General features: G+C 45.3%; 1 protein-coding gene and 1 long non-coding RNA gene across 2 annotated transcripts in view; both read left to right on the top strand.

Annotated features, from left to right (window-relative positions):
• The window catches only part of LOC309334630, a 235,790-nt gene that overhangs the window by 93,608 nt on the left and 126,877 nt on the right, over positions 1-15,305 (top strand). The window lies entirely within an intron of this gene.
• LOC309334586 (retinol dehydrogenase 16-like) lies at positions 2,074-11,680 on the top strand. Its single transcript, XM_081849046.1, has 5 exons — positions 2,074-2,235; positions 7,699-8,029; positions 9,732-9,990; positions 10,991-11,154; positions 11,390-11,680. Exons 2-5 carry the CDS (start codon positions 7,717-7,719, stop codon positions 11,605-11,607), a joined length of 954 nt encoding a protein of 317 aa, XP_081705172.1. The 5' UTR covers positions 2,074-2,235; positions 7,699-7,716; the 3' UTR covers positions 11,608-11,680.

The following is a 15,305-nucleotide window of genomic DNA, read 5'->3' as shown; positions in this document are numbered from 1 at the left end:
AATCAACTGACAAAATTTCTTTTCACAATACTGTTTTAGAAAATTTTGCCTCTCGAAACTGTTGACCATGCATAACTTTATCATAGTCATAAACAACCACATTGCCAGCAGCGTCTGCTGAGCCTCCACTCTGTCCATCCGGCTTCCACTGGCGCTGGCATCAGCCACTGCCAGCCAGAGCAAGGCACACACGCCACCACCTTGGATCATCTGGTAACACTGTGCAAGCACAGCCAGCATGCCAAAGAATAGTTTGTGCAAGCACAGCGATATCCTATTGCACATGCGCTTACTCACCTAAACCTTTCCTAGCGATCCATATTCCATTGCTTTTTATATTCCAGATTATTTCTGGGTCCTAGTGTTTGCCCCGTTATGTTTTGTATGTGCAAATTCTACAAAGCAAACTGTAGCATCTTGAAGAGGCTTTATGTTGGCAGGAGGAGTTTTCATGAATGCTGAGCTAGGACTCTGATCAAAATCAGCCACTCTTCCCATTCTGCCTCTGAAGCAACTGCCCCAGTTCTTTGCTTCCAGCTAGAGCAGGGGTAGGCAACTTAAAGCCCAGGGGCCAGAAGCGGCCCAATCGCCTTCTAAATCAGCGTGTTTTTACATGAGTAGAATGTTTCCTTTTATTTAAAATGCATCTCTAGATTATTTGTGGGGCCTACCTGGTGTTTTTACATGAGGAGAAAGTGTGCTATTATTTAAAATGCATCTCTGGGTTATTTGTGGGGCATAGGAGTCTTCTCTTCTCATGAGGTGGCCAAAGTATTGTAGCCTCAGCTTCAGGATCTGTCCTTCCAGTGAGCACTCAGGGCTGATTTCCTTCAGAATGGATAGGTTTGATCTTCTTGCAGTCCATGGGACTCTCAAGAGTCTCCTCCAGCACCATAATTCAAAAGCATCAATTCTTTGGCGATCTGCCTTCTTTATGGTCCAGCTCTCACTTCCATACATCACTACTGGGAAAACCATAGCTTTAACTATACAGACCTTTGTTGGCAAGGTGATGTCTCTACTTTTTAAGATGCTGTCTAGGTTTGTCATTGCTTTTCTCCCAAGAAGCAGGCGTCTTTTAATTTCGTGGCTGCTGTCACCATCTGCAGTGATCATGGAGCCCAAAAAAGTAAAATATCTCTTTGCCTCCATTTCTTCCCCTTCTATTTGCCAGGAGGTGATGGGCCCAGTGGCCATGATCTTTGTTTTTTTGATGTTGAGCTTCAGACCATATTTTGCGCTCTCCTCTTTCACCCTCATTAAAAGGTTCTTTAATTCCTCCTCACTTTCTGCCATCAAGGTTGTGTCATCTGCATATCTGAGGTTGTTGATATTTCTTCTGGCAATCTTAATTCCGGCTTGGGATTCATCCAGTCCAGCCTTTCGCATGATGAATTCTGCATATAAGTTAAATAAGCAGGGAGACAATATACAGCCTTGTCATACTCCTTTCCCAGTTTTGAACCAATCAGTTGTTCCATATCCAGTTCTAACTGTAGCTTCTTGTCCCACATAGAGATTTCTCAGGAGACAGATGAGGTGATCAGGCACTCCCATTTCTTTAAGAACTTGCCATAGTTTGCTGTGGTCGACACAGTCAAAGGCTTTTGCATAGTCAATGAAGCAGAAGTAGATGTCTTTCTGGAACTCTCTAGCTTTCTCCATAATCCGGCGCATATTTGCAATTTGGTCTCTGGTTCCTCTGCCTCTTCTAAATCCAGCTTGCACTTCTGGGAGTTCTCGGTCCACATACTGCTTGAGCCTGCCTTGTAGAATTTTAAGCATAACCTTGCTAGCGTGTGAAATGAGTGCAACTGTGCGGTAGTTGGAGCATTCTTTGGCACATGTTTTGCTTAGCAGCCTGGGATCAGCCACAAAAGCCGCAACAGTTTCACTCACATGTGTTACAGCCTCCGTGTGTTTTTTGGCGGAAATCCCTCCCCACTTATCTTCACGGCACGATGACCTCGCGCACGTTTACTCAAACGAAACTGCACCCATTGCAGCCAGGCTGACTCCAGCGTTACACTTACAAAACCCCTTCCCACTCTCCTCCCTCTCTTGTTTTTCTCCCCGGGCTAGAAATGGGCGGCCCTTGGCTGCGCTTGCCTCTCCATAAATCCGTTTTGACTGCAAAAAGTTCCGGATTTCTACTAGTGCTCAGCGGCGAATCAGCGGGGAAGAGCTGCGAGTTGCCGCGAGCTGTTTCAGCTGCTTTTCGGGAAGCGCTCCAAGGTACTTGTTTGCAGTGTCGCGGTGGAGTTATAGGGGCGGGGAGGAAGCAGAGCGCAGTGGACCCCCCCCCAAGTCTCGAGAGCAGGCAAGTGCAGGGCGGTGAATCGGCGAGGCCGTCAATTCGCTGGGAAGTTGCTCGGGCCGACCTCCAAAAGGTTGCTGCTACGATTGGCATCTACTCGCCCCTGAACTGAGTTCACACCGGGCTTGCTTGCAAGGTTCGCGAGTACGTATAGGATCGCAGCCGAAGGGTTGCAGCTCTGCTGTTCGGGCTGTGTTCACATTAGACCTTTAAAGCTCATGCCCCCCCCCCCCCCAAGAGTTACTGCAGTTTTGCTAAGGGTTCTTGGCAGTGCTTTCCAAACTTGGGTCTCCTTTTTTTGGACTACAACTCCCATCATCCCTAGCTAGCATGACCAGTGCTCAGGGATGATGGGAATAGTAGTCCCAAAACAGCTGGAGACCCAAGTTTGGAAAGCACTGCTTCCAGGGAATGGCAACTCTGTGCCAGGTGAACTACAGGGTGCAGAATTTTTTTTTGGGGGGGGGGGATGTGATTTAAAGGTAAAGTGTACACACATAAAGTGGCTTCCAGGTGCCCTGTGCTTGTTGCTGAACTATGGACCTTCTGAAATCTAATCTGCTAGTCAGTCATATAGGTCAAGGGTGTGTTTACAAAGATGTTTATACTTGCTGTGTTTGCTGGGTTTTTCACCCGTTTAATACTGGGTGGCACTGTGGTCTAAACCACAGAGCCTAGGGCTTGCTGATCGGAAGGTCAGTGGTTCGAATCCCTGCGACGGGGTGAGCTCCCATTGCTTGGTCCCTGCTCCTGCCAACCTAGCAGTTCAAAAGCACGTCAAAGTGCAAGTAGATAAATAGGTACCGCTCCGGCGGGAAGGTAAACAGCGTTTCTGTGCGCTGCTCTGGTTCGCCAGAAGCGGCTTAGTCATGCTGGCCACATGACCCGGAAGCTGTCTGCAGACACACGCCAGCTCCCTCAGCCTATAGAGCGAGATGAGCGCCGCAACCCCAGAGTCGTCCACGACTGGACCTAATGGTCAGGGGTACCTTTGCCTTTACCTACAGTAAATGCATACATATCTAGTATTTTAGTACAAACGACCACCGTCGGAGGCATTGCTTCTGGAACCAGCTTCACACAGATTGGAGTCCAAAGCCACGCCCAATTTGTCTCTAGGCAAGGTTGTACACTAACAGAAACATCTCTGGGGGACGGAGGGAGCTGGGAAAACAGTTTCACTTCACTACACCACAAGAGGCCTCCTTTCAGAATAATTGTATTTGTTTTACCTTCACAACAACCTAATGAGAGAAATTAAGATCTGAAGGTGTGTACACTTTACCAGCTGAAACTTTTTGTGTGTGTGCCTCTCATCTGTCCATGCCAGTGGGCAGAGAGGACGTGGGGATCTCTGATTCAGATTGCCTGACTGGTTTCCCTGGCCCTCCACCTGCCCCAAACCCTTTTCCTGAAGCGTTCTTCCTTCCAACCATGCCACCCCAGAAATGGCCTTTGAGTGACTCATCTTTCAAGTACAGTGGTACCTCAGGATGTGAACGGGATCCGTTCCAGAGTCCTGTTCGCATCCTGAAGCAAACGCAACCCACATCTGTGTGTGTGCGGGTCACGATTCGCCGTTCCACGCTTGCGCATGACGTCATTTTGACTGTCTGCGCATGCGTGAGCGGCGAAACCCGGAAGTAACGCGGAGCACAACCCGAAAGCGCTCAACCTAAAGCAACTTCATTTTTTAAAAATATATTTATTTGTTTTTACAGAAAAAGAAGAAACATCACAAAAATACAGAACAACAAAAACAATCACAAATACACATAAAACAAATAAAAAAGCAACTTCAACCCAAGATATGACTGTAGTTGCAAAAGTGCAAAATACCCGTTTGACAGTGGAATCCTAGGCACAATTCGCTGAGCTCAATAGGGCTTATACTCAAGGAATAGGACTTACGTCTGCGTAGATATGGATAGGATTGTGTTGCAAGGTGCCAAAAAACTCACTGTTCTCTGCACTACAGGGTAGTCCTAGAATGCTGTTGAGAAAGGCATGTTTTCTACAAGCACAGAGAGGGAGATGGACAGGGCGAGAATATAAAAGGGCCAACATAAGATGAAATGAAGTGGAGAGGCTAGGGTTCAAGGAAAGAGGATTTGCTAGGAGGAGGAGACTTGAATAGGTTGAGATTGCCAGGTACAGCTTCAGCCAGCAGGAGCTGGGACTGGCTCCCAGTGAAGGGCAGTGGGACTGCGCCACTAGCCAGCATGGCAACCAGTTGGGTCCCTCTTCCTGCCCACATCAGAGAAGCAAGCAAGGAGGGTCCAAAGTAAAAAAAGGGTGCACCCACTGCCGATGTGAGACATGTAAAGGTAAAGGGACCCCTGACCATTAGGTCCAGTCGTGACTGACTCTGGGGTTGCGGCGCTCATCTCGCTTTATTGGCCGAGGGAGCCGGCGTACAGCTTCCGGGTCATGTGGCCAGCATGACTAAGCCGCTTCTGGCGAACCAGAGCAGCGCACAGAAACGCCATTTACCTTCCCGCCGGAGGGGTACCTATTTATCTACTTGCACTTTGACGTGCTTTCGAACTGCTAGGTTGGCAGGAGCAGGGACTGAGCAACGGGAGCTCACCCCGTCACGGGGATTCGAACCGCCAACCTTCTGATTGGCAAGTCCTAGGCTCTGTGGTTTAACCCACAGCGCCACCCGTGTCCCTTGTGAGACATGTAGACATGTAGGACCTTCTCAATCTGAATGAACTCTCAAGAAACAGCTGCTATCATTTCACCTCCCTGCAAACAAATGAGGACAAATGCTCAATAAACAGGTTATCCAGAAGCAATCCATTCACAAAATAGCTACAATCTGGAAGATCCTGAGAGCTTAATGAGACCTGCGTCTCAGTAGAGATACAGTATATAGGATAACATGGTGTAGTGGACAGAAATTTCAAGGAGCAAGAAGTGATGGTTACTACGAAACACAGTGTTCCATTATGAGATGAAACAAAACAAATTCCTTCCAGTAGCACCTTAAAGACCAGCTAAGTCAGTTCTTGGTATGAGCTTTCGTGTGCATGCACACTTCTTCAGATACACACGAAAGCTTCAGATGCACACGAAAGCTCATACCAAGAACTGACTTAGTTGGTCTTTAAGGTGCTACTGGAAGGAATTTGTTTTGTTTTGACTATGGCAGACCAACACGGCTACCTATCTGTAACTGCCATTATGAGATGGAAAGACATGCTATTTGGTTGCCACTGGTAAATATTTGTACTAGCATTCTTGAACTAGCTCACAGTACTATCCCTGACCTAATTGGGGGAAAGTGCTTTGGCAGAGTTGTTGCTTTGCATTTCAAATGGAGAACTGTGTCTTTGAAACAGCCCTTGCTCTGCTTGGCCAGTAACATGCAAACAAAGCTTTTGAGCTGGCATAATGTAGTTGTCAGACTTGTCAGAGTAGGGCTGAGGGTGATCAGGGTTCAATTACTGACTTTGTCACATAGCTTTAAAGTGGCCTTGGGCCAATCAATTGTCCCTCAACCTCTTAAAGTCATTGTGAGATTAAAATTATGCAGGTGAGGAGAAGAACCAGTTATGCTGCTTTGATCTCCTTGCAAGAAAGGTGGGAAATCAATGCAGCAGTAGTTCACATTTTGAAATCCTTACAAAAAACCTGTAAATAATATGTGTTAGCATATCAGATGATGAAAGTGGCTGACCAAATTTTACCTAACAATTCCAAGGGCTAGGCGATAGCATATCTCACCAGCTAAATACGTAGTACCTCGGGTTAAGTACTTAATTCGTTCCGGAGGTCCGTTCTTAACCTGAAACTGTTCTTAACCTGAAGCACCACTTTAGCTAATGGGGCCTCCCACTGCCTCCGTGCCGCCGGAGCACGATTTCTGTTCTCATCCTGAAGCAAAGTTCTTAACCCGAGGTACTATTTCTGGGTTAGCGGAGTCTGTAACCTGAAGCATATGTACCCCCAGGTACCACTGTATTGCAAGCGGGGCTTTTTTTTCAGCCGGAACTCACCAGAACTGAGTTCCTGCACCTCTGTAGCATTGCAGTGCTATTCCCTGGCATGGCGCTCGTGGCAGAGGAAGTGAGTGGCACGGCAATTGGGGCAACGAGGCAGAGGTTGGTGGCATAAGGCAGCAGATTGTATTTTTGCTGCACCGGTGGGACAAACGAGTGAAGAAGAAAAGCTTTTTTTTTATAAAAAAACAACAACTCCCCTATAAAACAACTTTGGATGTGTGCTTCCCCCTCCTTTTCTAGAAAAAAAAAGCCCTGATTGTGTACTATTAAGTGCAATACAGTACTACAGTTGTACCTTGGAACTCGTACAATTCGGCTCCCAAATAATCGAAAACTGGAAGTGAGTGTTCCAGTTTTCAAACAATTTTTGGAAGCCAAATGTCTGGTGCGGCTTCCGATTGGCTGCAGGGTGCTCCTGAAGCCTACCGGAAGCCGTGTTTTGGTTTTCAAACAGTTCCGGAATTCAAACGGACTCCCAGAACGCATTCTGTTCGAAAACCAAGGTACGACTGTATGCTGATACCTCACGAGGTCTGAAATAAGGATGGGGCTACGTATTGGTTGGCTTCACGTTTTTTCCTGCATCGTGAGGTTTGCATATCACACACGCATCATGATTCACAATATCTTGCCAGGTCAAAGATTATGAAACCGATAACATGATAACCTTCAAACCAGTTTTGGATGATATATTGATATAGCGCCCAGCCCTAGCGAGTTCAGGGCAGGGGGAAGATTCAGCCTGAGGGTTTTGCATCTGTAGCTCTGTCTCCTATGCCAGCTCTTTGAGAGATGAGGAAGAGCCACAGAGCAGTCATAAACCATAGTAAAGGTAAAGGGACCCCTGACCATTAGGTCCAGTCGTGACCGACTCTGGGATTGCGGCGCTCATCTCGCTTTATTGGCTGAGGGAGCCGGTGTACAGCTTCCGGGTCATGTGGCCAGCTTGACTAAGCCGCTTCTGGCAAATCAGAGCTGCGCACAGAAACGCCGTTTACCTTCCCGCCGGAGCGGTACCTATTTATCTACTTGCACTTTGACGTGCTTTCAAACTGCTAGGTTGGCAGGAGCAGGGATCGAGTAATGGGAGCTCACCCCGTCGCGGGGATTCGAACTGCCGACCTTCTGATCAGCAAGTCCTAGGCCCTGTGGTTTAACCCACAGCGCCACCTGCGTCCCGTGGTAAAACATACAGCTTGGGAAATGAAGCCTGTCCAAAATCCTGGAAAGCCTCTGCCAGTCAGTGCAGACAATACTGACCTAGATGGACCCAGTGGTCTGACTCAGTATAAGTGGCTTCTTATGTTTCCCCTACTACCACCACTGCCTACAATAAGCCAATATTTGATAAACCACCTTCTTCCTTTCCAGCTGCAGCAGTCTTTGGCCATGTGGCTCTATGTGGCGGCTCTGCTGGGTCTTTATTTCCTTTTCCGACGGTACCGTGAGCAGCAAATCTTGGGCAACCTGACGGAGAAGTATGTTTTCATCACTGGCTGCGATTCCGGGTTTGGAAACTTGTTGGCCAGGAAACTGGACGCTCGGGGAGTCCGTGTCCTGGCAGCTTGCCTCACGCAGCAGGGGGCAGAAAAGCTGAAGGAAGCCACATCGGAACGGCTGCTGACCACCCTCTTGGACGTGACCCAAACGGAAAGCGTGGCCCGAGCAGCAAAATGGGCAAAAGGCATTGTGGGAGACAAAGGTTAGGGCAAGGCGCTCTGAATCTGCAGCAGCATAATTTGGTGTTCTTTCCGGAAAGTGTTATCATCCTTGCGGGGTAGATTAGGCTGGGAGATGGTGACTGTGGCCCAAGATCTGCCCGTCTGACCAGGGTCTCTGTTGTTTTTTAACCTCACTCTTCCAGGTCCAAGTCCATCTCTCTTATAATGCCACACACCTGGCAGTCTGCACTTGTTGAGCAATGTGATAGATGTGCCTTATGTGATATGTGACTTGTTGAGCAATTACAGATAGTTAGCTGTGTTGGTCTGCCATAGTCAAAACAAAACAAATTCCTTCCAGTAGCACCTTAAAGACCAACTAAGTCAGTTCTTGGTATGAGCTTTCGTGTGCATGCACACTTCTTCAGATACACAGAATCTGTGTATCTGAAGAAGTGTGCATGCACACGAAAGCTCATACCAAGAACTGACTTAGTTGGTCTTTAAGGTGCTACTGGAAGGAATTTGTTTTGTTTTGTTGAGCAATGTGATAGTTGGCCTTCCAGCCTTCTCTAACTATCCCTTGGGACCCTCCCCACACTGGGTGCACTGGTCCCCTCACCTCAAAAGGAAAAAAACTTGTTGGAAATTAATCTTAGGTGTGTAGGTCAGAGGCAATCTTAACTATGATTTGTTTGAAATGAGCCCATGTTCAAACCATGGGTGGGGAAGCTGGCTTGTTTCAATGGCCAGTAGTTTAGATTAATCATTGTTTAGGGTTTGAACATGGCTCACTATGTATTTTCTTTGTAGCATTCTAACAGCCCACAGACGTAATTTCAGTATTTCTGTTGTAAAGTTTTGCTCAATGTCTTACTGGATTCTTATTTTATTTTGATACCATGCACTGACTTTTTGCTTGTGATGTCTAAATTGAGTGAACCGTTTATAGCAATTTTATTATATTAAGCAGTATATATGTTACTAAAATGAACGGATGAACTCAGTGCTGAATTCAAACACCGCTTTGGGCAGAGAAAGCAGCTTAAGATTCTCCTTTTGCAGCTTTAGCTTGCAGTTTCAAATGGAGAGTCATCCTCTGCAATCCCAGCTTTAATTAAAGCTGGGCCTGGAAAGGATGGCTGGCATGTTTTCTTTGCGTGTAGACCTGATCCTTCCTTTGAAGCGTGATGCCTTTCTGTCAGAAATGATGTGTTACATGATGTTGGGTGAGTGGGGCTTTGGTAAAAGGGCCTTGCGGGTCAATTTGGAGCAGGGCTTATTAGGCAAGCAGGCCGGAGGGTCACCAGCTGTGGTTTAGGTTGAGAGACGATAACTGGGCTATCTGGTGACCCTAATGGTTTGAAGCTTCATCTTCTCAGTCCTACTATAAAACTGGAGTCACCAGCATGGCGGCACCCATGAAGACAGTGGATTCTCTTCAGGGTGACACCTACACCGTACATTTGAAACCCATGGATTTCCCCCCAAAGATTCCTGGACGCTACAGTTTGCTAAGGGTGCTGTGAGTTGTGCAGGAGAACTACAGTTCCCACAATTCTCTGTGTTTTACATGTGCTTTAAATGTATGGTGTGGACGAACCCATCTCTGCTTTGTATTCAGAGTCTGTATTGGTCAAGTTGTGCTTTGCAGAGAGTAAGAGAAGGTGCTCAGGAGGTGTGTCCGTATGGATGGGGCTCTGTTCTGTACCTGATCTTCTGTTTCCTTTTTGCCCCCTTCAGGCCTTTGGGGATTGGTGAACAATGCTGGCATTTCAGTCCCAACTGCCCCCAATGAGTGGCTGACGAAGGAGGACTTCAAGAAGATCTTAGACATAAACTTGCTTGGCGTGGTTGATGTAACCATCCACATGTTACCTTTGATAAGAAGAGCCAAAGGGAGGATTGTCAATGTTGCCAGCGTAATGGGGAGGATATCCTTGTTCGGTGGTGGCTACTGTCCATCGAAATATGGGGTGGAGGCTTTCTCTGACAGCCTCAGGTAACTGCCTCAGGTTGATGTATTTTCTCGTAGCATTGGCTGCAACTCCTTGTTAGTCCAAGGAGACATTTTCTGCTTAAGGGGGGGGGGGTGACATTGTGCAAACCAGCCTGTGCCAGAAAATGTTTTTTTAAAAAACAAAAACCGGAACTGACATACGACGTTTGCAGAATTCAGCTTCCGTCACTCAGTGTTTGTGGAACTCAACAGATCTGGTACTTGCAGAGGAGCAAGCTAGCCTGTTTTCACAACGGTTGCCTTCAGATTATCAAATCTTGGCTTAATAAGACAACATACAAATGAGCCTCTGTCTGGGGCAAAAACGGGGCCTACAGTCTTGGCTTGCTAGCCAGTCTGCAGTTTTTGCTTGATTCCTGGTCTCCACCACTTTCTGGCATGTGTGAAAAGCAGGCTTTTGCAAAGCCCTCCCAGGTCTGATGGGAGAGTCTGGTGAGGACAAGTCAGGGAGGATTTAAAGAAGCCCCCCCCCCCCAATTTTTTTTTTACCTGGGCACATGCAACTACTGTTGTGAACCAGGCATGCATGCATTTGAGCACTCTTCCCCTTGGCATGCTGCTATCAGTCAGCACAGACAATATTATGTTAGATGGAGCAATAATCTCATTCAAAATAAGGCCACTTCTCCCATGATCTTGTCAATAGCCCTTTCCTTTGCCTTCTAAAGTAGTTGTTTTCTTAATCGTCCTATATAACAATAGTGAGTTCTGTTCTTCCCAGAGTGATCTCTGTGTAGCCAAAAGAACTGTCAAAAGCGGTCATCATCAGCGTATCTGCCAAACTAGTGACAGGAGCTGCTGTGTGCCGTCCTCAGATGAAATTCACTGGCCACTGTTGGGAAAACAGGATGCAGAACCAGATGGACCATTTGCCTGATCTAAAAGGGCTTTCCTATATATCATGTTCTTATCCTCTTCACATCTCTATCCCATGGGCTACTGGTACAGAAGGCAACTATTCCTTCCCTTTTCCCTTCTCCAGGCTCGAGCTTGACGCCTTTGGAGTAAAGGTCTGTATAATAGAACCAGGCTACTTTCGAACGGCTATCACAAATGAGAAGATATTGTCAGACAACTTCCAAAGCCTCTGGAAGCAGGTCCCAGAGGAGACCAAGAAAGCATATGGGGAGCCTTACTTAAATCATAGTGAGTACTACCTTCCTGTTGTCTTGAATTTGATTCTGCTTAACAAATAGGCTTCTAGATGTGCTAATCTGTATTTGATAGCTTAGCTGTGGGTGTATGGCGTGAACAGGGACTGGGCAATTTGTATTCCGGAGGAAGGAATGTGTGTAAGCATGGGGTGTGGTGGAATTAGTCCACACTAATGGTATTCACAGGTGATTGACCAGCTTCTGGCCTCTTTCTCTTGTTCCAATAGTGCTTGATTCAACCATTAAGATGCAAAAAGACTGCAACCCCAACCTCTCTCTGGTTACCGACTGCATGGAGCATGCTCTGACATCTGTGTACCCCCATACTCGCTATTCAGCCGGCTGGGATGCCAAGCTGTTTTTTATTCCTCTGAGCTACATGCCAACATGGCTGCCACACTGGATAATGATCCGTTCTTACCCCAAACCAGCACAGAGCTTTTAGAGTGATTGTTAAGTGTGGGAGGGGTTGGAAAGTAGAACCTCTTTTTCAGTAAAAAATAAAAATGTTTAATAGACTCCTTTTATTATTGTTTGTGAGATGCCTCCTTCTCTTGCTGCAATGAAGACTTGTTTCAGAACTATATCCAAAGCCAGGTGACACCTAGTTTCCTTTCCCAGTTAGCAGGGGTGGTGCTGCTGGACCATACCTCATAGTGCTTCCTTAGCCATTGTCTGTTTCCTCTCCCCATCTTTTCTAACAGGTACAGGTGTGGTGGTAGTATTCTGGGCTTTGTCTCTCAAGAAAACCTATCCTTGGGCCAAGTCAAACAATTTCTCTAGCTTTAAGGCCCCTGGCAAATGTCCCCTTTTAAGTCTTTGTAGCTTGAGAGAGTGGGTTGAAAAGGGACAGCGAAATGCACTGACGAGTGTGGGATGACAAATGACTAATAAGGTGATGTGTAAACACCCCACAAAAAAAGCAGAACAGGATGAATGGTGAATCAATGGGTTGTTGGAGGAGCTCTCAATCTGCTGTTCTGTCTAAAATCCTTTGGTGCAAGCTTCCTATTGAAACCATTTCTACATTTGTAGCTTATTGACTGGTTCTTTAAAGGCAAGGAATTTAACCACGCTTAAATGGCGGTCACGCTGGGTCTGTCCTCCACAGTGCGATTCCAGCTTCGCATCATGCGTTCACACACACTTGTGAGTGGTTAACGTGCATTACAACTGGTCATTGTGCACATTCACCGGGCCTCACGGACAATGTGCTTGTGCACAATTCTGGATATAGATATAAAATTCCAACTGGCTGTGGGAAAATCTGCTAAGGTTGACTGCATTGTGTACATTGAGCAATAGGAGCATTATCTTGTCAGTATCCATAATCTGTAATTAACATGCCTTTCCTTGCCTGAGTCTGCAATTTACAGTCCTTGGGCTAATTGTTGCCCATTGCCTAACCTTATGTGGCCTACAACATACTGGTCCATGGATCAGTCAAACAGCAGGAAAGGGAACTACAGTACAGATAAATATCAACTTCTTATGCAATTCAGTTCCCATTTCACCTCTCTCAACTGTTCCCCAGGCAGCAGAACCGCACGAGAGGGCTTACAAGGACAGTTTTAAACTTTCCCTTCCCTCTCCCACAAGAGCACATATTTTGCAATTGAGAGTGCAATCCACTAAGGGTTTTTCTTAAGACATCTTAAGGCAGCCCTGTTCAGGGAAGTTTTTAATATTTACTGCTGTACTGTTTTTAAGACTTGACTGGGAGCCGCCCAGAGTGGCTGGGGAAACTCAGCCAGATGGGCGGGGTATAAATTATTATTATTATTAAGCAATCACAATCACAAATGAAACTCCCAGTTGAAATGAGTATCAAGTACGTAGTATGAGTATCAAGTACGTAGCATCTAAAACACGGCTTGGTTAGGAACCAGGGAGTGAGGCCCCTTATCATATGTTCTTTTTTTTATAATATTTTTATTAAGTTTATGAAATACAGAAAAAAGAGATAAAGACAGAAATAGAAAATACAGTAGAGAAATTACAAATTTCCATAATCCTTTTTTCCAGCACATCTATTGGACTTCCCCACATCCTCCAAACCCTGCATTCTCTGTAATACAAAACATCAGCAATTTGTTAACTTATTTCAAAGCTTATTGTATCTTTCATTTTATCATGTTGCCTAATTTCAAAACTGTTGTAACCCAAATCTTATATGTTTTAGCTTAAACATAATAAAGTTATTTCATTATTCCACCTCTGACTTCTTGTACCTTAATTTCCATTTCATTAATTTACCGATGCTGAAGCAAGAATTTCTAAAAAGTGCATTTTTTAACATTCATACAACTTGTAATGTTTTTTCAAATAGTCTTTAAGTTTTTCCCAGTCCTCCTCGATTGTTTCTTCTCCCAAGTCTCGGATTCTGCCAGTCATTTCGGCCAGTTCCATATAGTCCATCAACTGCGTCTGCCATTCCTCCAGCGTGGGTAAATCTTGTGTCTTCCAATGCTTAGCAATCAGGACCCTTGCTGCTGTGGTAGCATACATAAAAAAAATTCTATCTTTCTTAAGTACTCTCTGGTCTACAATGCCCAGAAGAAAGGCCTCCGGTTTCTTAGGTAAGGTAAATCTAAGTACCTTTTTTAGTTCATTATGAATCATCTCCCAAAAGGCCTTCACCTTCGGGCAAGTCCACCAGAGATGGAAGAATGTCCCTTCCGCCTCTTTACATTTCCAACATTTATTGTCAGACAGGTGATATATCTTAGCAAGCTTGACTGGGGTCATGTACCACCGGTATATCATTTTCATAATATTTTCCTTCAAGGCACTACATGCCGTAAATTTCATTCCGGTGTTCCATAACCTTTCCCAGTCTTCAAACATAATGTTGTGTCCCAAGTCCTGTGCCCATTTTATCATGGCGGATTTGACTGTCTCGTCCTGTGTATTCCATTTAAGCAGCAAGTTATACATTCTCGAAAGTAGTTTATTTTTTGGCTCTAACAGTTCTGTCTCTAATTTCGATTTTTCCACCTGGAATCCAACCTTTTTATCCACTTTAAAAACCTCCTGGATTTGAGCATAGTGCAACCAATCTCGCACCTTGTTTTTCAGTTTTTCCAAGCTCAGCAACCTCCAATTGTCTCCAATTTTTTCAATTATTTTCCAATATTTAGGCCAGTAGGCTTCCATGTTAAGTCTCTTACGTGCCTTGGCCTCCACCGGTGAGAGCCACCTCGGAGTCTTACTCTCCAATAAGTCCTTATATTTTGTCCAGACCATCAAAATTGCTCTTCTGACAATATGGTTTTTAAACAATTTATGAACTTTAACCTTGTCATACCACAAATATGCATGCCACCCAAAAGCATTATCAAACCCCTCCAGATCTAGGACATCAGTGTTTTCCAATAGAATCCAATCTTTCAACCAGCAGAAGGCTGCAGATTCATAGTATAACCTCAAGTCTGGCAGGGCAAATCCCCCTCTTTCTTTCGCATCAGTTAGTATTTTAAACTTTATTCGGGGCTTTTTGCCCTGCCAAACAAACTTGGAAATATCCTTCTGCCATTTTCCAAAACATTCCACTTTGTCCACGATCTGCAGGGCCTGGAACAGAAATAACATTTTCGGCAATACATTCATCTTTATAGCTGCTATTCGGCCCAACAAGGAAAGTTTCAATCTTGACCATATTTCCAAATATCTTTTAATTTCTGACCAGCATTTCTCATAATTATCTTTAAACAAATTCAGATTTTTGGAGGTCAGATACACCCCTAGGTATTTTACTTTTTTAACCACATTTAATTCCGTTTCTTTCAGGAACTCATCTGTTTCTGTAGTTGTCAAATTTTTTGCTAGAACCTTAGTTTTTTGCTTGTTCAACTTAAATCCCGCCACCCGACCAAAATCAGAAATTAATTCTAACACTCTTTTAGTACTAGAGACTGGCTCCTGTAATGTTAATACCAAGTCGTCTGCAAAAGCTTTCAGTTTATATTGTTTCACTCCAACCTCAATTCCTTGTACAGACCGGTCCTTTCTAATCATGTTCAGTAGCACCTCCAGGACTGAAATAAACAATAGGGGGGATAGGGGGCACCCCTGTCGTGTCCCTTTTTCTATTTTGAACTCCTCTGTCACCACATTGTTAACAATCAATTTAGCTTTTTGCTC

The sequence above is a fragment of the Podarcis erhardii genome (genome assembly GCF_964252035.2).
Source record: "Podarcis erhardii genome assembly, chromosome: 2".
Classification (NCBI taxonomy): domain Eukaryota; kingdom Metazoa; phylum Chordata; class Lepidosauria; order Squamata; family Lacertidae; genus Podarcis; species Podarcis erhardii.
This window is presented reverse-complemented; position numbering and strand designations above follow the sequence as displayed.